This window comes from Alosa pseudoharengus, unplaced genomic scaffold (assembly GCF_046254945.1).
Source record: "Alosa pseudoharengus isolate Yale_2024_CS ecotype anadromous, Long Island Sound unplaced genomic scaffold, YU_APseudo_1.1 YU_APseudo_1.1_scf_16, whole genome shotgun sequence".
Taxonomy (NCBI): domain Eukaryota; kingdom Metazoa; phylum Chordata; class Actinopteri; order Clupeiformes; family Clupeidae; genus Alosa; species Alosa pseudoharengus.
This window is the reverse complement of record NW_027468630.1, coordinates 33,799,045-33,825,795: the sequence shown is the minus strand read 5'-3', so window position 1 is coordinate 33,825,795 and position 26,751 is coordinate 33,799,045. Positions and strand designations below refer to the sequence as shown.

General features: G+C 40.2%; 2 protein-coding genes across 4 annotated transcripts; one reads left to right on the top strand and one right to left on the bottom strand.

The window, feature by feature from the left end:
- The first annotated feature begins 89 nt into the window (after positions 1–89).
- On the top strand, positions 90–23,315 carry traf6 (TNF receptor-associated factor 6). Of its 2 annotated transcripts, XM_076287826.1 has the most exons (8): positions 91–306; positions 970–1,050; positions 1,174–1,460; positions 1,596–1,746; positions 1,871–2,029; positions 2,127–2,198; positions 2,311–2,388; positions 18,371–23,315. In XM_076287826.1, the coding sequence occupies exons 3-8, from the start codon at positions 1,174–1,176 to the stop codon at positions 19,229–19,231; spliced, it is 1,608 nt and encodes a 535-aa protein (XP_076143941.1). In that variant the 5' UTR covers positions 91–306; positions 970–1,050; the 3' UTR covers positions 19,232–23,315. The 2 variants fall into 2 exon arrangements, with proteins under 2 accessions (XP_076143942.1, XP_076143941.1); XM_076287827.1 differs by lacking the exon at positions 970–1,050 and having other exon boundaries at positions 90–306.
- On the bottom strand, positions 23,162–26,076 carry LOC143125959 (proline-rich protein 5-like). 2 transcript variants are annotated; one of them, XM_076287828.1, is made up of 9 exons: positions 25,990–26,076; positions 25,143–25,244; positions 24,766–24,846; positions 24,579–24,627; positions 24,442–24,499; positions 24,274–24,365; positions 24,042–24,182; positions 23,796–23,916; positions 23,162–23,677 (listed from the first exon to the last, which is right to left on the bottom strand). In XM_076287828.1, exons 2-9 carry the CDS (start codon positions 25,238–25,240, stop codon positions 23,403–23,405), a joined length of 915 nt encoding a protein of 304 aa, XP_076143943.1. In that variant the 5' UTR covers positions 25,241–25,244; positions 25,990–26,076; the 3' UTR covers positions 23,162–23,402. The 2 variants fall into 2 exon arrangements, with proteins under 2 accessions (XP_076143943.1, XP_076143944.1); XM_076287829.1 differs by having other exon boundaries at positions 25,143–25,241; positions 25,990–26,075.
- Positions 26,077–26,751: the final 675 nt, after the last annotated feature.

The window sequence follows — 26,751 nt, the reverse complement described above, 5'->3', positions numbered from 1 at the left end:
GCTTGCACCGACTTGCCCATCTACCTCTACACTACAGGCATACAGTAGTCATTAACCTGTGTGGATATCACACACTGTATAATAAGGATGCATATGTTTAACTGCCTGGCTGTTTATAAAGTTACACTCAGAGCAAATAATTGTCATGCAAACCGCACACATCTGCTTCTAGTTTGACCTCCATCCAGTAGAGGTCAGTAAAAGAGAACACTACTAAATTTTCGAAGACGCAATGATGACAGAAACTTCACAGAAACTGCAGGAAAAAGTCTACCCCGGCAGGAAGCAAAATCAACCCGTCGTTAGGTAACTTTGATTATTTTTTTGTCAAACACAGGCGATAAACACATAATACAGTTGCTTGATTTATATGTACGTTAGCCACTCTTTTTTCTGTCACAGTTGTGTGTACTTTCTTGCAAACATGTTTTAATTAGTTATCAGGCTAACGTTGAGTCAGTCAACGTTAACGTTATGCCAACGTCATGACAAAAGTGACATTTTAGCATTTGTTAAAGATCATAAAAACATGTGTCTATATAAATCAGATGAACGTTATTTTTGTATTAGTTAGTTACAAAACGTTAGTCTTGCATGTATCCTAGTTTTTATTGTGTTTTATCACATGCCCCACCCTGATGCTTTCTATCGAGGCTAACATCAACTTGTACTTGACTTAGCCTACTGTTAAATGTTAACAAATATATCTCCTCCTCTAACCTAATTCTTAACACGCGCAAGTAGTGTGTTATTGTATAATATTGGCACTATGAGAAGTTAAAAGCGATGGTAATTAAGTTCACATCTTTTGGAGAAACTTCAGTTAGAAACTTAGTGTGGAAGTTTTTAAGAAGATTCAAAAGGACCATGACCATGGTCATGGGAATTTTGACAGCGAATCATGTTGCCTATCCCTTTGAACAAGGCAACGTTATTAATGTCTGCAGTTTAATTTTGTGTTCATTGCAGGGCCACCCAGTATATCTAGTGGATGTTTTTTTGATTGAATCGAATGTAGACTATTCACCGTTGCATTTACCTCATACCAAAGTAAGTAATCTGATCAAAACAAACTGCTTACTGCTGGATTCAGTGGATCCCTGAAGTTAGTGCTAGTCACATTAATATAATTATAATACATTAATGAATTCCTGTGTTCTCTTCATTCTGTAGATGGCTTGCTGTGAGAGCACAGAGAAGGGCAGTCTGGAGTCTGACTACTGTGGTGCTGAGTGTTCCCCATGTGCTATAGCCATGATGGAGAAGGAGAGGGACTCATACGGAGTCATAGGGAGTCCCACTCAGAGCTATGATGTGGAGGCCCAGGGCTATGATGTGGAGTTTGATCCACCTTTGGAGAGCAAGTATGAGTGTCCCATTTGCCTTATGGCCTTGAGGTCTGCTGTGCAGACACCTTGTGGGCATCGCTTCTGTCGCTGTTGCATACAGAAGTCGATCAGGTATGCTCTCTGATCTTTGTGAATGCACTATTGAGTTATTGAATATATAACTATTTAGGTGATGGGACGCAGTAATATCTCTTTCTGTTTCATATCATATGACTAACTTAAGCTAACACTCTGCTTACTTAACAGGGATACGGGACAGAAGTGTCCAGTAGATAATGAAGTTCTGCTAGAGGACCAGCTCTTCCCAGATAACTTTGCCAAGCGAGAGATTCTCTCCCTTACTGTCCGGTGTCCCAACACTGGCTGCCACGATAAAATGGAGCTGCGCAATTTGGATGTAAGTACAACTAACATTCACTTGGTGTCATAAGGGACAAAGCAGTGGCAGAGTCATAGATAAACGGCTCTGAGTGGTACCGAGACTTTGAATGAAGTAACTGTCTTCCTCCTTTCACCTCTAGAACCATATGATGGAGTGCAAGTTTGCCACAGTGCCCTGTCCTCACTGTGGGGAGGCTGTGAAGAAGACCCAGCAGGACGAGCATTCGAAAGAGCAGTGCCCTCGTCGCATCATTACATGTCCTGACTGTCTTCAACCGTATCTCTTTGAGGAGAGCAAGGTGAAGAATTGGGATTGTCTTGTATAGGTTCAGTTTTGCTTGCAGTGGCTGTGGTGATGAATTGTTGCATTGTTGTGACATTTGCTTTTATCTGCAGGTTCATGAGACAGTTTGTCCCTTTGCCAATGTTGTGTGTCAGTTTTGCAGTCATGAGCTTTTTCGGGACCAGGTAATGCTACCTTTCACTGTTTTATAATCTGGTGGATGTATTATTGCAGCTTTTACTGAGTTATAGGATGTTCAATACACTAAAGGTATTTTTTGTGTTTTGTCCATAATAGTTGGATTCGCACCTTAATACCGACTGCCTGAAAGCCCCTGTAGACTGCACCTTCAGTTTCTTTGGATGTACAGAGAAGGTGGGTAATAGTTCATACATGTTGTGTGTGTGCTTGTGTGTGTGTATACAGTATGTGTATGTATACAGTTAAGAACAAAATTATGCATACCCCTGGCAAATATTGATGTAATGTTTATTTTCTCTTGACCAATATGTGAAAAATGACACTTTCACATGCCAAAAGGTTGTAAGACAATGTGGTAGAAACATGGAATCAGAAAAATAATAGTTTTTATAGTTTTTATAGTTTTTTTTACATTTTATGAAAAATGGCATGTCTAAAATGTTTAATACCCTTTTTAAATAATCAATGGAAACATCTTTATTTGCCATCAAAGCTCTTGAAATGTTTTTTATAATACCTACCAAGCCTCTCCATGTCTTCACAATGATTGTAGACCGCACCTTTTTAGCAGCAATCTGGGTTTTGAGGCAGGAACGATTATTTGCCATCACTTTGGCCTTGTGCTTTTTTGACTGATTGAGGTCTGGACTCTGGCTGGGCCACTCTAAAATGTTGACATTGTTCTCTGATAACCATTTCTTGTATGTTTTGGATCATTGTATGGTTTAATGGTCCAATGATGCCTATAGGGGCCGGTCTCTTGGCACACTGCCTGATCTTTTCCTTCAGAATCTCAGTGTAGCCTCTTGCTTTAGTGTTACGGTTTACTTTGAGAAGGTCACAGTCGAGAACCCATCTGCAATTATGTAAACTCATAATGTAATCTGAGAACTGCTGCCCCGATTAAAAAAAAAAAAAGTATCCATTTCCAAGTATTGAAATGGAAATTTTTTTAAGTGATCTCAAACTTTTGACCGGTAGTGTGTGTGTGTTTATTTTATATATATATATATATATACAGTGTTTCCCCTAGAAAATTTTCCAGCAGCGGTGCTGTTGATCGTAGGAAGCCCCCCCCCAAAAAAATGGACAGATTGAGTTACAAATTATGACATAACCATCAACACAAGCATTTACAAAGCATGATTATTGCAGTACTTGAACAGGATTATTCATGTTAGTCTTTCACCTTTTTCATTTACATTATTAGTAATTAGCCACTGTACAACGGTACACTGTAGGCCACTGTACAAACTATTACTATTTAGAATATACAGTGCTGTGCATAAGTTAAGACATTTATTTATATAATAACATTTGTTTATTTACGATACATGATACATTAAAAAATTATTGATGTCCTATTTTTTTTAATTAAGCCATTAAGACAAAAGGCAAAGTATTTTTTATTCCTCCCTTTAGTCAATTTCAGCATGGGTGTCTTAACTTTTGCACAGCACTGTATAAACTATATAGACTTCTCTTTCATGTCAGGTGCTGTGCAAGTTGAATTGAGTGCCTGTCACTTTAATGCCGTGACGGCTTGCTTGATTCTCAAGGTTTTAAGCTAACTTAGTAGCGTTGTTGTGCATGGTGCATATGTGGATTAAATTAATTATGTTTCCCATGTCATTTGGTAAAATAAATGCTCAAAAACTCGAAGAAAATCTATCTTGGATTATAGCAGATAAGTGTCTTGTATCATATCTATAATTTTGGTGAGCTCTCCAGGAATTACAAACTATCTCAGATGTGAATGGTTGCGTATCCTATTACTCAAATTCAATTAAACCCACCAGTAGGCTAGCTAGACCTTAGTTTCACAGCCTAGGTATTAGCAACACGGCTTGAAATCATTGCCTGTATCACAAACAAAAACGAAACAATGCGTGGAATTTATCTGGGAATAGGCTACTGAAGGTAGGGGCAGCTATCTCGCTGGTGTGTTTAATTTGGTTCCTTGGTTAACATAATGTAGGCTACCTTGCACAAAAATGCGTCTGCTAATAAACTTAAACATAAACACAAACAAACATGATCTCCTGTGGAATCCTGACTGCGCCTTCAACGTTAGCCTACTATTATTTGTTGACATGAAACCTGAACGAACGGCAGCTGTTCCTGAAGTTCACTTGCGTCTTTTTTTTTTTTTTTAATTAGGCAACTTTTTTTTGCAGTGGCGCTTGATTTCCAGCAGCGGCGCTGCGCCGCTGATGAATACATTGTAGGGGAAACACTGATATATATACATTCTTGTGTCTGTTGAATTCCAACACAAGCACACCTCATTCTACTTACTGATTAGGTGATTTCTTATGAACTCTTATTTAACAAGGAAAAGTATATAAAAAAAAAAACACTTCTGTGGTCTTCACTATCCTCTTGCAATAGGACCAGCTGCAAAAAACAATGCTAGTATTACTTTAAAAGTAATTGCAATCAAAAAACATACCAAAATAGTTGAAAAGAAAACTTTTGATTGAGGAAAAGGGTTCAATTCCGGCTTTACTGACAGAGGGATACAGCGAGCGTCAGGTTGCTTCCATCCTTAAAATTTCTAACACAGCAGTTCATAAGAACAAGAGGGTGAAAACGACTTTCCACTGACTGGGATGAACGTCAACTCATTTGAATGTCACTCAGCAACCAAAGGATGACATCAAGACCTTTCAAGACCTTTTTGTGACCTACAAAAAGAATGGCAAATGGCAGCTGGTGCATGGCGAGACCGGTTCGAAACAGGTTCTTAGGGGCAGGGCTCAAGTTGTGTAAAGCTAGAAAAAAGCCCTTCATCAATGAGAAGCAGAAAAGAGCCAGTCTGAGGTTTGCAAAATAATTGGACCATAGAGGAGTGAAGTAAGGTCATCTTCTCTGATGAGGGCAATTTTCAGCTTTGCCCAAGACCTGGAGAAGCCTACAAGCTACAATGTCTCCGTAGTGTTGTCACCAGGCTTGGAATTTTACCATTCTCGGGGCAAGGCCACTTGGCCTTCAGTTGGGCATATTTGGTGGGGGGCACAAAGGCCACATGTCAGGGCACCAAGGCCAAAGTTAACTATACAGTAGTAGGCTATAAAAATGATCAAAGTTGTATTTAGCCTATTCACTGCAGTAGACCTGCATCACTGTATGAAACATTCCAAAAACATGAAACATGACATTACATATAACTGTAAATCATCTGATCATCTAATAAAAACAGATATCTAGGCTATAGATAACATTTATTTTATATTTGGCCTGTTATGAAATCATGTATTGAACAATTTAAATGTAGCACAGCTCAGCTTTAAGAAACTCAAATAGCCTAGATGCATGCTTAGCATTTTGTGATCATTAAGGCTACTTTCACAAACTCTTAGTCAGCTGTCCTCTGATTTACCAATATCTAGGCGATATTTGTAACATTTATTTTGTATTTGGCCCGTTATGAAATCATGTGGAACAATTTAAACACATTGTAAAACTTAAAGCCCAAATTTGGAGACATCCATGCATGTCGAAATTTACTGCAAATTCAAAACTGGATTAGTCTGGAACGGCTAACTGTACAGGTGACTGCTTTACACCTTTGTGTTCGGTAAGGTCTGATGTTTATTCTGATATTATGGTGGTTTGTCATGTGTTAAAAGAAGGGTTCGTGAAGTATTCCACCGAGATAAATGGGTAGGGAGATCATGGACGCAAAACCTTCAGTAGAATGTATGATTAAATTTAATTATATTATTTACTTTTCTCGCGAACCGTTCAACACAGCAATTATCGGCTAACATCGTTTAAAAGCTGAGAAAAAGCTCTTTCATATGATACTTGTGATGTCTGTGTGATGAATAGGCTACTTCGCGAGTAGTTCAACTGAGAAGAATGGGTGAATTTGGACGCACTTTCTTGCGCTGTCACTTTCTCCACTGCGTAAAAGACTAAATTAATTTGCGCTGTGAATGCTAAGATTATTTTGACAGGCCACAGGCTAAATAAAAATCGCTATTAGTAGGACACAAAGCAGAATATTGAAAGAAGGGGGCACCAAGGCCACCGTGGCCTGTAAACCTATGATTTTCAAAGTGGCTTCACGGCCAACGCAAGGGGCTACGACGGCCATGGCCGTCGTGGCCGCCGTGAAATTCCTTCCCTGGTTGTCACGATACCAAAATTATGACTTCGATACGATACCTGCCATAAATATCACGATGCTCGATACTAAAACAATACTACGGCGAAATCCTAAGATATCTGGAGAAGAAAGGACTCATACCCAGGGGCGGAGCTACGTGGTGGCCAGGGGGGGCCACGGCCACCACTGGTCAAAGCTTGGCCACCCTGCTGGCCCCCCCAGCTCCGTTCAGTGAAAATTAAAAAAAAAGAATTGCTGCCGTTTTCGACAACACTTTGCAAAGCAGGGACTGAACCAATTACTGCACTCTATCTACGAAGTGTAGCCTACCGTTCTGAATGATCACATCGTGAGGCCTAGTGCAGCAGCAGCAGCAGCGGGACAATTCAAGTCATCTGTTAAAAACACTTGACAGTCGACTAGCCTAGCCTACTACTTAACCTCAGTAACAGGTGAGTTTATGAGTTGGAACATTAATGCTAATAAGATGTTAGAATGTGTCACGAATCATAGCCAAGTGAGCTGAGTTGGGCTGTCCTTGTTAGGTAGCCTAGGCTCTGACATTGATGTGTGGGGCTGATCAAAAATAATCGGATGCCCGCGGGAACGCTGTTACAAGAATATTTCGATAAAATTTGGGTGAAATGCAAGCATATTAGGCACATATATCCAGATAGCTCCAGGTAGGCTAATAGGGCCTAGCCTAGGCTACTTTATAAATACATAATTTGCTGACTGCGTGTGGCTCTTGCCATAGCTGGTCAGGCAGAGGCAGGCTGCTTTGCCTGAATTCTTTGTTACATTGCTCCGGAACTGTTCATCGCAGCGAGATGAAACCTTAATTGCGTGACAGAGCAGAAGTGGGGCTTTCCAACGAGACTAAACACTTGTCTATGCGATCAAGTATGAAAATAAAAATAAATATCATGTAATTAAATAAAATTGATTCATATTTACAGTTCACCTGCGCACCCATTACTCTAGTTTAAATTACTCGCGAACCCGTGATCGCATAGATATGGCAAGCATATCAGAAAAAAGAGGAGACACAGGGCTATCTATTGGTACCAAGTATATCGTTCCTTCTGGGTTATAAAAACAGACAACGACGTGACTGCAAAATAAAATCATGTACAAAAACCAACGCTGCACACCCATTAGCCTACTCTCGTTTGAATTAGGCCCTACTCACGAACCCGTTTTCGGATAGATATGGCACGCATGTCAGGTGAAAGAGGAGACACAGAGCTATCATTTGATACCAAGTGCATCCGTATATCTGGGTTATAAAACAGACGAAATGACATCAAAATAATAACTTCATATAGCTCGACTTACCCCACGTTTTTGTGTGTTGTGGTGGCAAAGTATGTTCATAATCCAACACTATCATATGTTTCTCAATGGCAAAGCATGTTCATAATCCGGTTTTGAGATCCTAGCAAATTCCTGCATGGCATCCAATTCGAGACTCACATTGCATCCCAATTTATTCGACAAAGAAACACCTTTTTGCCTTCACTTTGCTCATGACAATGCAGTAAAAAGTTGTTTTAGAATCATCATGAGTGTACAGAACATGCAAACTCGGGTTCAGTCAGGTCAGATCAGTTGGTGTCACAGATATGGAGCGCAGAAAGGGCATTTTTCATTACTGTGTCAATGGCACTTACAATGACCAGGATAACTGCTTATAACTAAAGGTAGTGAGAATGGCCAAAAATAGAGTAGCCATAGGGCTAAATAATAAAAAAAAGCATTTATTTCCATAAGGCACACACCACATATTTTTCACATTTGCTCAGCCCCAGAGAATCCCTCCACCATGGCAATGATATTGCCAGATTCAGAACAGTCTGCCCTATGCACACATGTGCCAGCTTGCAGTGGTGAGATACATGTCAAAATATAAGAATTTTTATAATACACGTTTTGTATTTTTATTATTTAAAAATCAAAATGAAATCAATGCAAGTATTAATACATGAAATAGTGGCAGATCTGGGTAGCCTAGACTCTGTTAAAAAACAATATATAGCATGTGTGTATGGCACTTACATTGACCAGGATAAATGTTTCTAGTGAAAAACCCCTTAAAACAGTCTAGGGTTCTAAGGGTTAATTTCTTAATTCAGAGCCATGTTACTTACAGCCAAGTACTTGGAGTGGATATCAGAAAGAAATATAGTTTGGCCATCAGTATGAGATCAAATATATACATACAATATTTGTAATATTTATTATTGTTCTTTGAGTTAACATCATTTGAATAAAACTGATTAAGTAAGGTGCATTATCATAATATTTTTTATTTGCATTGACCTATTTATGGAAAATATGTTGGAGTGGCCAACAAACAAATTGTGTATCAGTGTTGGCTTTGCACAATTTATTGCCATTATTAAAATAGGCTATCCTAATCTTCAAAACTTTTTGAGTAGTTTTCAAATAGTAGTTTTGATTCCCAAGTGCCACCCCAATAAAAAGTCTGGACCCAGCTGGCCCCCCCTATAAAATAATCCTGGCTACGCCCCTGCTCATACCTCCTCCAAGTGTATTGAGTCATTTGTGTTAAATTTGGTGCACTTTTGTAGGTCAATTCTGGGTTCTAAACTTCCTACATAATTATTTTTTTTTATAGTCAGTAAAATAGTAGGCCTACTTTGTGTGATTAAGTCCTTTATTGTTTGTTATAGTTCATTTACATTGTGTTGTGTTTTGGCAATAATGTAGCTTTAAATAGCCAAACTAGGCTAGATCAAGGTCAGTGTTAAAATTACTGCATGCAAATCACTGAATGCTATGCAGAGGGGCCTAATCTTTAGGCCATCTGATGTACAGTATAGGCTACCCTAGGCCTTCCCGTGTTCATGGGATTTCTTTGACAGTTGCAAAGGGGAAAATGTGAGGATAGTCTTCTTTGCGCCCAGTGTACAAGTACGACGTTCTAACCACTCAGGTCTTCGTCAGATAGGCCTACACCATTACCTGTTGCAATATATCTGTGTGCATTCCTACATTACGTCTATTTCTTTGATAACATGATTTGCTACCACGTATAAGCCGCTATTATTAGGACTCAACACGTTTGGTGGTGGTGGTGTTTGTTCTTCATTTTTGACCATGTTTGGTGTCATTTGTTTTTAGGAAGTGCCAAGGTTAAGGTTATTATTCACCTTATTAGGGCTAAGGACAACTGAAACTCAACTCGACACTACAAAAAAAAGCATTGTTGTTGACAATGACAATACTTAATGATCACAATTAGAAATTGTTAGTGTACCTAATATTGATTTATACCTTATAGCAAGTAGTAGGCTAAGTGGCGCTTTGCATAACCCCCACCCCCCCCCCCCCCCCAAAAAAAAAGGGCTGCTGCTTGATGTCGTGTTGGTAGTAAAAAATATTGTGGAGGTAGTAAAAAAGGTAGTAAAAAGTAGTAGATTCAACTCTATGATTCCTGCATATACCCTGAACAAAGCTGAGCTGCTTGATTTTTTTGCACCAGGAGTGGGATAAAGCCACCCAACAGCAATGTGAAGGGAGAGCATGCCAAGACGTATGAAAGCTGTGATTGACAATCAGAGTTATTCCCCAAATATTGATTTCTTATTAACTCTTCCTAAGTTAAAACATTAGTATTGTATTGTTTTAAAATTAATATGAAATTATTTTCTTTGTATTATTTGAGGTCTGAAAACACTGCATCTTTTTTGTCATTTTGATCATTTGTCATTTTCTGCAAACAAATGCTCTAAATATATTTTTACTTGTAATTGGGAGAAATGTCAGTAGTTGATAGAATAAAACAAAACTGTTCATTTTACTCAGACAATAAAAAGTAGTGTAACATCAGAGAAACTGGTAATTTTGCAGTGGTGTTTTAAGTTTTTTTCCAGTGCTATATATATTGTTTTTTTGTTTTGTTTATTCATATTGTGCATTTCATACGCAGAGTTCCAAAGTCATGACGTAGCGTTGTCAAGGCAGCAATTTCACAGGATCTAAACAAATCAATCTAGCCATAGTAATCATCATAGCGGTAGCTTTCTTAATCTATTTCAATAATTTTACGTTTCTAAGACGTTAAAATCCTTACATTTACGGACCTGTTTTGGCTTTATTTTTTGGGCAAAAAACGTCACTGTTAACAGCCGCCAGTCTTTGAGGAGACGTGCAATATACACTGGAATTTTGTTTCTTTCTATTACACCTGCCAGGGAATCCGTGTTATGTGGCTAAGCTGCTGCCTAGCAGGTAAAACACGTTTAAATGGCTATAGCCTACATTTAAAAAAAAAAATTGTTAGCTAGAAATTACTAAATTCAATGCTATTTAAGCCACTTCAAAAGTTTGTTTAGATCCAGTGATTCTGCCGTCATGGAAACGGAACGTCACACTTCGGTACTCTATTAAAAGCATAAAAGGACAATAGTAAAAAAAAGTGTTTCAATTAAAGTACATAAAAGATAATTAAAATTAGTGCTGTCAAAAGATTACATTTTTTATTACGATTAATCGCTGAATTCCTATAGTTAATCACGATTAATCACATATTTTATCGCATGATTAAAATTCTATTACTTTGCATTGCTGAACTTTCCAGGAGTCCATATTAACAATATAAAGCAATTATTGTGTATCTTGATTAGGACTCAAATGAAAGCAAAGCAAGATACTTAATTAACTTAACTTTAAGACGTAGGTCTATTTGATTATTTCAAATCAAATTTCAAAAGATGTGCAGCAGACCTGAGGCAACACAATATATTCTTCAGAAATATAGCTAATAAAGGGCATAACAAACATAAAATACTATATTCATTATCTTTGAGTTGAGTTGAAAATAAGGAACTTTTCAACATGAGTGCACTGCCATTTTATACACAAATCCGGCGAAACATGGAAGTAAAGCAGCGCCGCCATTACTGCGTTGCCTTGCTGCTAAGGAAGTAGCGAAGTAATGTGTTGGTCTAGTAGGCGGCTGTAGCAGACGTTAGCTGTAGATGCGAAATCTTCTTCTTTTTCTTAATTTTTATTTAGTACGTATACTGTCCAGTGATGCCGGGAAAAGCGTGTTGTGTGGTCGGCTGTTTTAACAACAGTAGGAATATACAGACCTAGAATTAAACCGTTTGTGAAATTCACAAACCTTTGTTGCACATTTAGTGCCCATGTTTACAGGCTTATGGATTACACAGAGTTCCTTGTCGAGTGGAGGACCAAGATGTGCGTTAAAAGTGGATTAAATACATACGATTAATAAAATAATCCTGAATACCTGTAAGAACATGTATTTTACTGCTACAAGTGGTCATGGCTTAGCCTAGAAATCTAGACGAACCCTAGCGGCGGCAAATTAATTTGCTCAGCTTGTACGTCTAGTATCGAACCATAGGAATTTCTATTGGCTTAACACCGTGGATGACGGCCAATCACAGCGCTCTATTTCGTTAGAGAGTCTTAAGGCGGGCTTAACAGGATAACGACATCCTGCGACGGTGAACAACAAGGAAGGTGGCTATGGCAAACGAAGAGCGGTTGTTTGAATCGGCGTTGGCGTCAACTTTGGAGGAGTTGGACTTGTGCTTTTCTTTGAAAGTAGATCAACACAATGCACTTAAGTCATTCCTTTCGAAGAAGGATGTATTTGCCGTTTTGCCGACCGGATACGGATATGGTCGTAGCGCTGGCCTATTGCATGCCTAGGCAGTTTGAAAGACAATTCTCTGCCCGCCCCTTGGATTAAGCGAGGTGAATGATTCGATGCCAGACTATACATGTCAATGATATAGGATGGCCCGCCAGGCTAGTCATGGCTAATAGTTATTTGCAACTTCTGAAGCTTGTGAACATATTAGCAACACAGCTACTAATGATAGCATTCGGCTTATTGTTGTCATTAATTAATACACGTCTTAATACATTATGTTGTCAATAAATTACCTTCATTGGTAAGTTTTGGCCACTGCCTGACATCATCTACCCAATATTCCCTTTCACCTGACATTTTTTCATGAGCAGGATCTGCTATTTGATATTCTATGACAGGATGCTTTCATTGAAAAGCCATTAGAAGGCACCGGCAAGTGTCACACCGTCACACTCCGCAGGCACGCAGTAATGGCGGCAGGCAAGATGGCAGCGCCCATAAAGTTCGCGGCGGATTGGTGTATAGGCTTACAGTCTATGGTGCACTGTCACTTGCCACACACATCAGCGCCGAAGTTTTTAACACACAAACACTGGATAAACAATGGATTTTATGGAGCGGCGTTGACCAAATATAACTGAATCGTGATTTAGCCTACACGGCGCCAAAGTGCGATGCTGGTGTGCAGAGTTGTATTGAAAAGAATGGAATCTAATGTACAGTAAATGAATGTCGAAAGCATCGGTGTCCACAGCAATTTAAAACACCATTCAGCTGACCGGGAGTTCAGAACTGCTGTTGGTGTTTATTATACGAATCTACTCTTTGGCCGGCTTGTAAGCCCAAACAAGTGTGTGCAGCATGCCTTTAAGTAGATTAAAGGGCATCATAAAGATAGGCTACATTTAATCTGCATCACGCCCCATTATAGCGGAAAACAAGTTAACATTATATCATTGATTCCAAAGACAGCTAGCCTAATCACACCTTGATGTTACATCTAGTTATTAATTTACAGGCCATTCAATCATTTTACTAACAGGGCAGTTATGAAGAATTATGTGTATGTAACTTACTCATGTCGAAACTATGTACATTACAACCCATTCAGCACGTAGCTACACTTACCATATCCCATGTAAAATGGTTAGCTTGCTAGCTATCTAACTGTGGAACTTTAGTATAACAGGCATAGCCAATTATCTCACCTAGTTGTAGGAAAAAGGCTATGTTCATATTATAAGTGATAGAATGAATGTGTGACTTATGTTTTGTTGATGTTATGACATGTAAAGTTAAGCTTGCCGAACTTATGGTCAGCCACGGGCAGTTTGACTGTGCCTACATTCGTGACACTCCTGTTAGTAGGCTATAAACTGGAAAGAGCAAAAAATAGGAACATAATGGTCACATTAATCCCATAAACACACAGATAACTCTTACACCAACCTTATTTTGTGCCTTTTATTCATGTTTTTTTCAAGATTTAGTAAGTGTAAGCCCTTTTCGCTCCCCACTTTGATGCAGCATAAGTTTCCATTATCCAAACAGCTCCCTTCCCCCTAAAAGGGGGCGTGTACATGCAGCATGGTCTAGCTAGATCCAGTGTGGTGTTGTAGTTGTTCTAACGTTACTAGTTGTTGCAACAGCATGTGAAAAAACTACAAAGTTTGTTACACCAAAAAGAACGTTAATCTTGCGATAAAAAATTGACGCCGTTAAAATAGGTTTACGTTAACGCCGTTAATAACGCATTTAACCAGCACTAATTAAAATACATAAAAGATAGGCTAGATAGATAGCTATGATAGGAAATCAAATGTCCTTGCATGTAAACAGTGAAAAATAGTGGCCCCAAGATTGGCCCTTGTGGAACACAACACTGTCAAGGACATTGGTGTTTCGGTATCCGGTTTGTTAAAGCAACACTAAAGAGTTTTTTGTACCTTAAAATAATGTTTCCAAAATTGTTTCAGTGGTTCATCAACTCGTAACTGGGTGAATGGCACTTCTGCATTCGCTTCGCGGCCTTCTATCGGCTATAACCACACTATGTAAGTTTGCCAGATCGGGTAGCCGATCTGTAGTTCGATGGAATGAGACATAAGAAACCACAAATTTGACTTGCTTTTGATGCCGCAATACATCATACTTTCATAAAATCATGCAACTTACTCTACCTTGTCTGTGGACATCGTTATTTGCAAAGCCGGTGCTGGATAAACAAATAGCGTGTGTGCGACATAGGAAAAGTGCTTTGGTGTTGCTCTAAGTCGTGATGCAATAATGTGCTGTTAATTCTTTCTCTGGGTCCTACTGGTCCCAGAGCCTTTCATTATTTTCCATAGAAAGAAAAATAAACTAATTTTTTTCAGAGTAGCCTATGAGAAAATTTTCTTTCTACTACTCACTTGCTCCCTCAGCTTAATAAAATCTTATTTTTTTGTGGAGGCCTGGACTTTACCCTTGATTATATTTTCTAGCTGCATAGCTATACTAACTAGATGTACCGCAGAGCGGTACAAAATATGACCGCCGCCCAGTCCAGCACAAATTATTTTTTTCCACAAAAATAAATCACGCTGAAAGGCCTGTATGATTCTAACTGTCTCACTAAATTGCATTATCCACACTCAATTCTCACTGGTATCTGCTAGACAACAAGTACCAAAACATGATTAGTTCATAGATTTCACATGTAAAATTCATTTTATACAACCCCACCCCCATCTTGCCTGTTCATAATTCTGAGAAATTCTTGAATTGTGTGCATGTGTGCGTGTACACGTTTATGTTTATGTGTGTGGGTGTGTGTGTGTGCGTGCGTGCTTGTGTGTTTGCCTGCGTATGTGTGTTTGTGCATGTGCATGCATGCGTACATATGTCTACTGTGTGAGTATGTGTCATATGTATGATTACTGTGAATGTATGTGTGTGCGTGTGTATCTGTTTATGCACATGTGTGCACATGGAATGGGTTAACATGACCCCTGGAGGCAAACATACAAAAAAAAATGGTCCTTCTAAACCTTACGTTTCTCGAGATATTCACAGAAAACTGTGTCTGCCCTACCCTTCTTTCGGGGGGTGCAGTCCAGCGGGGGGGCTACAGATCAAAACGAAAAACGATGGTTCAATGCTATCCATATGGGGTTACATGCCCACCAAGTTTCGTCTACCCCGGTCTTTCAGTGTCCCGGGAATCCTTGACGGAAATTTGGACATGCGAAAAAGGAAAAAAAAAAAAATCTGACTAAACCTATATGACCGCCGCGGTCATAATTACTATGTAAGAGTTGAGAATTTTTTTTTAAACCTTCACTAAAACCGAGGGGAAGTTGACAAGGTTTGAAGGTTGTGAAAACGATGCATTAGTAAACGATTTTGGACAAAAAAGCTGTTGGGCCTGTGACATCAGACAACGACCGAATAGTTGCTGATTGCATCAAGCTCTTTTCTTGTATGGTATGATTTGAGTTGATAACTATATCTATAAATCCAACCCAATGTTCTAGTCTGTGTACTAATATGTTAATTAACAGTAGGGCTGACCGATTAATTGCATTTGCGATAATATCGCGATATGATGAAACACGATTTTCTAACCGCAAAAGCTGCAATTACACTTTGCCAAATGTGACGTCAACAATTTATACTTGTGCCACCGACTCTGCACAAACTAGTTAATTTGCATGCATGCATATTGCGCTGCGGTGTTGATGATGCTAACCTTTAGTGAACACCGAGCTGAACGGTCATTTGGCAGCATTTGTGCTGCAACAATCTTCAAACAAAAATTCAATTCTTGAATTTCCCCTAGGGATCAATAAAGTATCTATCTATCTATCTATCTAGTTTGTTCCGATTCACGTGCTAGTACAGAGGAGAGGAGCGAGTGTTTGTGTGTGCGTGCGTGTGTATGAGAGACAGATCGGGACAAGGAGAAGCTGTCACTGTTAACTAATGAAAGAATATCAGATCTACATGAAACAAATATAGGCCTACTAATGTGACTGAAGTAGTTAATCCATGGATCATCTAATGCAATCATAACATAGGCCTAGCCTGGAATCCAGGAAACAGTTTGTTTAATTTACTGTATCTAATCTTGTGTTGGTCATACTATAGAATGAAACGTTTAATGTTGTAACAGAGGTAGCCTAGGTATCGTAGCAAATTGGCTATATGGTGATGACACATTTACACCCCTGGTACGAATAGCCTTGGCCACACAGTTGAGCTATTCACACCTTGTGACATAACAACAAAAATACATTGCTCACGTGCACAAAAACATGGCGGACATTCGTTTTTCGTCAGCAGAAAGTGAAGAATTCTGAAAGTTTTCGGCACAAATATCTGTTCAGATAAAGTTTTAGATTGAAAAGTTGTGTTTTATTTTCATAATCTTGGTTCATTGAACACATACAACCGTCAGTTTGTTAGTTAACAGAAATTTCGTGAATATGACGTTCAGGCCTATAAACTATAAGTTTACCTGCTAACACCATTTGCTTCAGGAAGAAGATAGTGCAGTGTTCTCAGACATGGATTAGCACATGGGAGACCAGGTTTCGATTCCCATGTGATGCGTTTTGGCAGAGTGAGTGTGCATGTGTACCAACGTCTCTGGAGAGAAGGCGCGCAATTTGAACAAGAAATCGGTTCTCAAACGGAAGTTTTGATTGCAACAATTAGCTAGTTCATGCACCAGGGTGTAAATAGCATACAGTACTATATACACCAGGGTACGAATAGCATCCACTTCTAACTAGGGCTGTCAAAATAACTGATTCATTTCGATTAATTAATTTGAGAAATCTGATGGTGTTGATCAAAAATAAAGTGTTGAAAATAAAGTCCTCTGCAATGTCTGCAGCAAGGAATTTGAATATCACCGGAGTTCATCAACTCTATAGTCGCACATCAATGCAAAGAAATAAGTGTTGACATTGAGGGGAGTGTTAAAGGAGAATTCCGGTGTGATTTTGACCTAAAGTGTGTTGAAACATGATACCGAGTGTGAACGTATGTCTCATAGCCCATCTCGGCTTGTCCCCTGCACTCCAAAATCTGGCGCTAGTTAGCCGATGCTACCAACAGCTTTTTCAATGGTGGTGCTTCGGCATTGGGCTAGCCATGCAAATAAATCACTGTTTTACACCATTTACGAGGCTCAATGTATCTCCTCGCTGCTTGCTCTGTTCTGTCACTCCCAAACTGCATTAAAATGGTGTGTTTAGCAGCCAGAATTTCTACATTTTCCCGGGGGAGAAACCTCTGTACACCTGCTAATGTCGCTAACATCCCCTCAGAAAAAATTCCAATGTCCCTGCAGGGAGTTATTTAGCCTATAATTTGGCCTGGATTATTTCACTTCCCTATCCCAGAACCACCCCACTTTTAAAAAATATTTTTTGAAAGCTTGGCTCTGTGGTAAATACAAAACACCCCCATGCTGAGAGTGGACCACTGATGAAATTGTGTTATTCCAAGCTCATGAAAACAAACAGAGAAAAGCTCTGTGAAATCTTCTTTGACATAAAGCTGTTCTTTCTGAATATCATTTGCACCAACATGCACGACGATGTGTTATGTGATGAGTTTAATATTTTGACACTATTTCTACAAGTCTGTTTTTGATGTCAGACATGGATGCATTTGAAAGACAGCATACAATCATCCTCTCCCTTTCTAAATGTCTCACAGTTGAGTCACCAAGAATGAGGTTTGTGGGATGAACAGGTGCTTGCTTCATGTCTGTGTCCATCTTTTTATTGTTGTGGTTTGACCACTGTCCGCTTTGATGTTCCCTGGGAAATTCCTCTTCCTCTTCCATTGGCTGTGGGTTTTCCTTAGTTCTTGCAAGCTCTGTTGTAGTTTTCTGATCTGGCAAATTCACTATTTCTGATAGATAATTAAATAATAACTAATTAAAGTTATTTTTGCATTTAGTTTTTTGCGTCTGCCACCTTGCCTGTGCCAACTCTCTGTACTCACATTTTGCTTTTTTGAGTCGTTGCATTCATATGCTTCATCAGCACTGATATCAGCCTGTCGGGGGACATTTTCTGCATTCTCAGTTGTTGCTATACTCACTTCATGAGATGTCTCTCGTAGTTCATCCTTCTTTGATGGAATGGCATCAATCTTTGATTCCAAAGTTGTAACTCTGCATTTTCCACTTGGTGTGGAGGAGTGCACTTTGCCGTTCAGTTCTTTCCAGTGGCTTGCTCACCTAAAGTTATCTTATTTTTAAAACTAACCACTAAAGTTCCGGGTAGGTCAATCAGGAGCAGTGCGGAAAAAAAACGTCCTACTTGCTTGAGTGTATATTAATAGTGTCTGTTTCATATTTTTGAACATTGTTGTCCATTCCTGTCTTGCAGATGCAGAGGAATGACCTGGCCCAGCACATGCAGGAGTTTGCTGGGATGCACATGCGCTACATGGCCGAGTACCTGCGGCAGCAGAGCCTGAACGGGTGCAGCACCTCAGCGCTGGGTGCGTCGTCGGGCGAGCGGCCCGGTGCCCGGGGGGGTGAGCCGTGCCAGTGCGCACAGGAGCTGCGCAACATGACTGAGACGGTGAAGTTCCTGGAGGGCCGGCTGGTGCTGCAGGACCAGCAGCTGCGCGAGCTGGCCATCCACAACGACAAGCAGGCCACCCAGCTGTCGGAGACGCGGCGCAAGCTATGCTCGCTGGAGGGGACGGTGCGCGAGCTGGAGGCCCAGCAGTACCAGGGCATCTACGTGTGGCGCGTGGAGGGCTTCTCCAACCACCTGCGCCAGCAGGAGGCCGGCCAGGCCATCGTCCTGCACAGCCCCGGCTTCTACACCGGCCGACCCGGCTACAAGCTGTGCCTGCGGCTGCACCTGCAGACGCCCAGCGCCGCCCGCTGTGCCAACTACATCTCCCTGTTCGTGCACACCATGCAGGGGGAGTTTGACGGCCAGCTCTCGTGGCCCTTCCAGGGCACCATCCGCCTGGCCATCCTGGACCAAGCGGAAGGGCTGCACCACGTGGAGGTGATGGACACCAAACCGGACCTCCAGGCGTTCCAGCGGCCCACCACTCACAAGAACCCTAAGGGCTTTGGCTACATCACTTTCCTGCACCTGAGCATGTTGCAGCAGAAGCAATTTGTGCGCGATGACACCATGCTGGTGCGCTGCGAGGCCATGCCGCGTTTTGACCCCTACCTGCGTCGAGAGGGCATCCAGCCCCGTGGACCCGAGCCCTCTCTGTGAAAACACGAGGGCACACACACACCGTAAACTCCATTCCAGTACTCTTCATGACTGTGCCAGTGTTCTGAATGTAGTATGTGTTTCACAGAAAACAGAAGGCACTCGAAATATTTCATTCTAGATTTAAACATTACGATCTAAATTCCTTTCTAAATAGGTATGTCAACATAGTCATAGTGGGGGGGAAATAGTTGCTTCTGCAACCAGCCTTTTAACTATTCATGGATGTGAAAACAACTGGAGTTCCCAAAAGATTTCCCCGTGTCGTTTTTTTACAGATTGCAAGGACAGTGGAAATAATGTGTCTTAACTCTTAAAAAGTGAGACTTTCCTTTGGGGCCTTGCCTTAGTAGTCTTGTGCCTCATCTCCACACAAGCCAGAGTTGAACCAGTGACGCAGTGAATGCCTTTGTCAGCAAAAATAATCAATCAGGTTGAGTGGGTGATTAAATGCAAAGTTAAAGCTGTTCATTATCTCCCAAGAGCCATTTGGTATTTAGATATATAATGATCAACACTTTTTGTCATTCTGTGTGACTTTCATTTTGATCAATCAGCAGCTTCACCAACACCCAGTTCCTGGACCAAAGGAAAATGCTTACAGTACTGTTTTATACTTCAACATGACCTACATATTATGACCTACATCTAGAGATGACATTAGCTTGGTTACTGTAGGTGTACTTGGTGACCTGAAATAGTCTCTATAGTGGAAATGGAACTGTGTCAGAGTGTACACCTGAGAGATGTCTGGCTGGTGTTGGCCCACTACGGAAGACTTGCTTGGTTCCTCAGTAAGTAAAACTAGTGCATACTTGCTGATGGATGGACATCATCCACAAAATGTCTCAAGTTCTCAATTGTATCAGTGTTTTGTAAAGATGTGTTACTACATTATAATCATGTGGAACGGAAATATAATGGGGATTGTGCATCCAATTGTCTCTTATACGCTCATGAAACTGTCTGTAAGGACAGAACATGTTTGTTTAAAGGGGAACTGCAGTTTTTTTAGCTTAATTTACCTTAACAGCTTTGGAGTCATTGGAATGTTTATATGACTTTTTCGGGGTTGAATGGTGGCCATCTTGCTTCCCCCTATGTGAGCGTAAAAACCAGCCTTGCAACTTTGGTCCGATGAGCCGCCAGCCTTAGAGTCAGAAAGTGTTGCAGTCTCACGATGTAACAAATTGCTTTATGGCACTACACACATACACGCCAGGCACCGGCTAGAACAAGGCAGCAATGGAGTTTCTCAGACATTTGTCATGGCAGAGCTGGCGAAAAAAAGCAGAAAGCGAGTAAACCGTTGTCGGAGGAACAGGGAAGGAGGAAACGACAGACTGACCGAGCGAGAACTGTCGTAAAATATATACTCTGAAGCTGTAGGGGGAGCTCTGTAGAGAAAACTGCGAGCAAAAATCAAGAAAACAGTGAAAACTGCATAGGGTCCCTTCAATGATGCTTTATGACATAGTGATCGATATTGTTTGGCTCAGTTTGTGGAAGTGAATAAGCGGTATCTTAGTTTTGAAACCTGCCCTTGCAGAGTCTCTGCGATGGCTCTTGGATGAGCGTAAGCTTTGGAGACTTGGAGGGTCCCGCCACTAAGCTGTGTTGTGTTTGTTGCCATTCATACCAAGGATGGAAATGGAGCATTTTCCTGAGGACGGGAATCCTTTCTATCTTGACACCCTCTGCAGCCCTTTAAGCTTTCTTCTGATTGAAACATCCAGATATTTTGTCTCAACGCAAAGATCACCGAGGCCACAACTTGCTGGTTTCTCCATCAATGTGATGAATCAAAATTCAGAACTCTGCAAAAGTAAAATGGTGTTCATGCCATGCTGTGTATTGTGTCAAACTGTCATTGTCCATATAAAGATGCATCTTACTGGCAGGGATGGGAGGAAATGGTTCACTCTACCCTGGACTCTTGCCTTGTCATCATTGGTTCAGTGTCTGAATGGGAACACATTTGTCTTGCTCACCCCATCATCTCACTGATTCTTCACAATAGTGTTTGGTGCATAACAGGATTTTATTTTTAAAACCACAACTTGCTTCTCTGCTAAGCATTTTGCTCCACCGACATCCTTCCTTCACAATCAAGACGACGTCCAGAGAGGATCCCATTATAATAAAAAAACACAGCTGTGAAGTACTCTGGAAGACCAAGCCCAAGAGTGAAGCCCAATGTGTCGGTGCATTTGTGATGTTTGCCTTACTCACGATTTGATGTGTGCAATGTCATTTTTTCAAATATGTTTTCCTTGGCTGCCTAGATTTGGAAATACAATCAGATATTTTCATGAAATATGAGTGAATGAATGAATGTGTTTTGTTTTGTTTTAACATATATAAGAATACTTCCCATGATACCCCATGGTTCCCACACATTCTAGTACTGCACAAGCCTGTTATTGACATGTGCGCCTTTCAGTAACCTGTTCTCATGCATTGGGCCTCATGGAAGAACCTTTCGTATAATCAGATTATCTTATAACTGCTCACAAAAGCATTTTGCAAGAAGCTAGACTAGAGAGATTCACTTTACTCGCTGTGCTGGTGTCTCTGATGTGAATCATGCACGTACATGTGCTCTACAAAGCCAAAAGACACTCCTTTTGGGCTCAGCTTGAAAGTTTTTGTACTTGGACTGAATATATCTAGTTTGACTTTACAAAAAAATTGTCGTTCACAGGTTATTTGCTGTTAATTGCTGTTTCTTTCTGGAGTAACAATGGTTCAAATCAGGGTTTTGTACAGAGTAATGATATCTGTGTAGGAGATTTTCATGATTGGTAAAAGGTACAGCTTAACTTTTTTTGCTTTTGTAGTTTGCTTGCAGATTGATTTAATGGTATGATGTCATCATGATGAAAAGAGATGTATTAATTTTGCTTACAGAAGGCCCTTCAAAAGATCACAATGAACAGGGAAATCATCCCTTCACATGCCATTATAAAGTGATTGCATCCACACTGTAGGTTCTTTCTTTTGCCATTCTTGTGTTTGGACAGCAATGTCTGTAGCTTTATTTTGGTGTTTGTTTATTTATGCGTTGAGAAGCTTCATGTAAGCTTGTTTGTTTTTAATGGTCAATAACGCCTTAGAACAAAGACACAGGAATACGAAAGTCTTACGTGAGGTCCTTTGCATACTGTGTGATGTGTCTGCTGTACATAATGCAGTTGTACCATAGGCAGTAGAATCATAGGCAGTAGAATCATAGGCAGTAGAATGCTATTTATGGCCCATGGTGGTGTTTCTTTATCTTCCTACTCCATCTGTGCTAACTACGATCTGTAGTGCAGCCGATTTGTTATGTTGTGTTTATGTTCCTCAATATTTAACAGCATTGTCTTTGTCATTGTCAGCCAGAGTTGTAAAAGTCTGGCCACATCTTTGCTCCCACCATTCACTAAATCAGCTGAATCTAATAAATACAATTCCTCAGCCAGATAGATGAGCTAATTAGTGAAATCACCTGTGTTAAATGCACAGGTAGAAACAATACATGGTAGGACTTTTACTTTCTGAAGCCAGACTTTTACACCTCTGTTGTGTAATGTATTATTATGATGCCATAACTGGGGCCTGTCTTGTGAATTGTATTAGGATCAGAGACTTGAGAGACACACTCATATGCTATTTTAGTGATGAGACCCATCTCTCTGTGCTTGTCATGAAATTGTGCTCTGTGAGGTTATACAGAAGGACCTGATGACAAAACCTTCCTAGATTAAAAATAATCATTCTTACATGATGTAATCCAGCCACAAGCAATCTTAAAGCCACCTATCAGCAAAGAAGTTGGTCTCATGCACTTTTCATTTTAAATGAGAGATTATTCCTGTTTGTTGTTTCTTGTGGACTTCATTTCTATTTTCCTGTGTCTCTTAATATACTATTGTGGTACTAATGTACTATGTTTGTCTTTGCCTTTATTTTCAACAACTTGAATTTCAGGGTTTATCTTGCAGAAAAGAAATCACGACACTGTGCCTACACTGGAATTATGCTTTGAGTGTCACTGTTTACTAACGCTGAGTTAATAATAAATTCGATGTTTTTTCCACTGTCTGGTGTTTTGAAATAGTCCTGTTCGTAGGTCACAGAAAGAGAATTCTTTTGGCTACACATCCTTTGGAAAGTCCTGGGTCGACGTTTAAAAAGTGTTGCTCATGCGGGAAGGGGCCCGCTCTGCCACTGTGAGATGCGGTTCTCCAGCAACACAGCTGCCCGCTCCAGGCACTGTGAGCAGCTGGGCGTCAGAGTGAGCGTTGGCCACCGTGTGGCGCCGCATGGTGCCCATCCGCTCCAGGTAGACCTCCCCCTCCTGCTCCAGCAGAGGGTCCAGCAGGGAGCCGTCTGAGAGGTACTGTGTGATCCGGATCTCTGGAGGGCCCAGGGATGCTGCTACTCGTGAGTGCCTCGCGCTCCCTTTAGCAATGAAAAACTGCAATGTAGGTCTCTTTCTCTCCATAATCTGAAATATTTGTGATGAACAGCAGTTTGGAAAGAAATCATTGGGAATTGTCAACTGTTTTCATAATCTTACTTGTACAGCTGGTGGTGTGATTCTTGTGAAGGCAGTTCTTTAGGTAGGGAGTAATCACCATCTCAATTAGGTTTTCCAGCTTGCAGTAGTGCAAACTCAGGCCTCTGGGCTCATGAACACCCTAGAAAATAGTAAATGATAAAATAATATTGTGAGGCTAAAAGTGCAGAAATATAACCAGGAAATGATCGATCACAAATTGTAGGCTTTGGTTGTGTCTTAGAAATAAATGCAACACAAGCAGACCTGCAACACAAGGAGCATTTGCGTTATGGCAGCTAGAGGTAGGATTGGGGCCTGTGGCAGCAGCTCGTGCAGTGGGAGCTTCATCAGCACAAGATCTCTGAAACTGAGGAGAGCCATTTGCCTGACTGTCAGTTCCTGGCCCTGGGAACAGTGATTCAGAAATGAGACACTTGTCTTTGAGGAACTCCTGCAATCAATGATGATGTATAAAGTTTCATGTCTGGGTGGCAACCTGCAGTGGAGAGAAAATGGCTTGCAGTGTTGGAAGGATCTCTGTGAAAAATTGCTCCCACGTTTCAGACAGGACAAGGAGCATTCTATCACCTGAGTGAAAAAGTCAGAGTTAAAATGTCGACGAGACTAGAACTCCATGACGTGGTAATGTGATTTTAGCACTCACCTTCACATCCTTGAAGCTTGGCAGCTATATATGCCAAACCTTTGTTAATGAGCTGGTTCTAAACACAGAAGATGATACATATAAGTTACTGTACAGTAGTGCCATATAGATACAACCATGTAAATCTCAATGAGCACCTGGAAATATTCAGTGATGAACGAGCCCATTTCAGTCTTTAGGAGCCACCTGAAATATTGAACAGATACAGCTATTCAGTTAAATGTGTTGGTCATGTGTGACAATGATGCTTTTTTTCTGATTTGTTAATGTGAGTTGGAAATCATTTAGGCCTATGATGTGTCAGACTACGTATATTGTTGTTACCTTATATTCTCCATTAAAGCATGAAGCTCATTGGTCTGCAATGCTTCTCCCTGAAACACTTTGATCACAGCTCCGCAGACACTACAAGAGCATTATAAGAACATTTTTAGGAAGTGTCAAAAAGTGAGCACTTCCTTTTAAGTTACTGTTCTTTTTTCTGTACCTATCACTGTAATACTGTTCATACTGACTTTCTGAGTCAAGAAATAAATGAATTGAAATAGTTTATACCTTAAATCAGATATAAAGTAACAGTTGTTAAAAGAGGCCATACAATATCTTAATAAGCAACAAAATATCCATACTGAGACCCCTTTCAGATTAATCATTTGTGGAGCGCGTCCCTTTCTAGGTGGGAGCGGGTTTGTTTGCCTCACCTGTTCATGACGCTGGTGCTGGGGCTCTGAGGGGCTCTGGGCAGACTGCTCAGAGTGGGAGCGCTCAAGCGACTATGCTGATGCTGTCTTTTACTCATTCTACTGCAGCGTATACATGTCAAATGAGACAATATCAAACCACAATTGTAACATCCTCAACACGGGTTAGGAAAGACTCTTCTTAGATGTTTGCGCAATACAGTTCCTAGATTAACCTACTTTGCAAATTAAATTGTTTTTAATTGTATTGTAGAGTTGTAACGTTTTGGACATCAATTATCATTTAAATATATATTCAGCTAATTAAGTGAGGCATTTCTTTTTTGTGTTTTAGTGCCATAGTGCTGAGATTACTGAAGTGCTCCTATGAACGGTAGCAGGTGGGTTTGGTGTTTATCTGTCCACTTCCTGTGGTGTACAAACTTCCTGTTACTAAGAACAGAAATACAAACTATTGCAACATGAGCTCAGTGTTTATTATCATGGCAATGTACATGGCTGCGCATGAAAGAAGGTCAGTTTACAGCTGTTACTAGGGATATCTTATCCCATCATATACCTACACGAATGCATACAAATATTAGTAGTATACAAAGTGTATGCATACAGAAATTGAATCTAATGGTGTACAATTGTTATATATGAATTCAATGTATGTGTATATAGTGTAACATTCTGTAAATGTTTTGTCATATATTTGCTCATGCTCAGGCTCAAATAAAGCAAATGCAATTACTCCACATAATGTCAAGGCATATGTAACAATAACCTGTTTAATAGGGAAAATGTATAACTTCATCATATACTCCCAAAAATGGAAGTGTTGCAAAGTCATTGCAAGACTTACCTATTATCCCCCCACAAATGGAGTTTGTGTTCGTTGGCTTATATCTGTGTCATCCGATAAACAGCAAGCATTTTCTTTCTGGTCAACCTGTCAGAATCAGTCAAGTGGACACCACTGTTACGGTAATGGGTCTTGAAACTGACTATTATTCCAGTGTTTCACTTTCTATTGAAGCCATACCAAGAGTAGCTTCTCTTTGGAAACTGCGTGTCCAGGCTGTGGACAGCTTATCCTTGCTCTGTGAATTAATAGCGGCATTTGCATGGTTATCTATTAGCTTAAAGGGGGAAACGTGTCATTTCCCAATGAAGCATGTCATGTGTTTTGTCCAAGCCTACATAAATAGGTGAATTATTCAAATGACTTCTGAACTGTATTAGACAGGCGAGTCTGTGGAAGCCTGCGTAGAGTGTGTGAAAAAGGGAAGCTTGAAAAAGGAAGCAGTTATTATTGGTGTCTTCATTCACAGTGCCTCTTCCAGAGAAGTTCAGAATGACTGTCATTTGTAATACCTCTGTTACTCGACTGAAAGCACATGCTGCTGCTTTGCTCTTGAGTAGTATGAACTACTTGAAGAGGAATATTTAAATGAAAACATTATCACATACATGGGAGACGACAAAAATAGATTTGGAGAAATGGAAAATACTTTACTCAGGTCACCATATCACTGATTTATTATGTCAAAATTATGATGATATATATGTATATTAAGACTGTAATAATGATGAATATTATTATTATTATTATTATTAGATTACA

Coding starts and splice junctions, on each gene's coding strand:
- LOC143125959 (XM_076287828.1), bottom strand. CDS start 25,240: ATGAGTAAAAGACAGCATCAGCATAGTCGCTTGAGCGCTCCCACTCTG. Junction 24,183..24,273: donor CCATTTTCTCTCCACTGCAG/GTTGCCACCCAG, acceptor CACTGTTCCCAG/GGCCAGGAACTGACAGTCAG. Junction 23,678..23,795: donor TCACACCACCAGCTGTACAA/GTAAGATTATGA, acceptor TCATTGCTAAAG/GGAGCGCGAGGCACTCACGA.
- traf6 (XM_076287827.1), top strand. CDS start 1,174: ATGGCTTGCTGTGAGAGCACAGAGAAGGGCAGTCTGGAGTCTGACTAC. Junction 2,199..2,310: donor ATGAGCTTTTTCGGGACCAG/GTAATGCTACCT, acceptor TGTCCATAATAG/TTGGATTCGCACCTTAATAC. Junction 2,389..18,370: donor TCTTTGGATGTACAGAGAAG/GTGGGTAATAGT, acceptor CCTGTCTTGCAG/ATGCAGAGGAATGACCTGGC.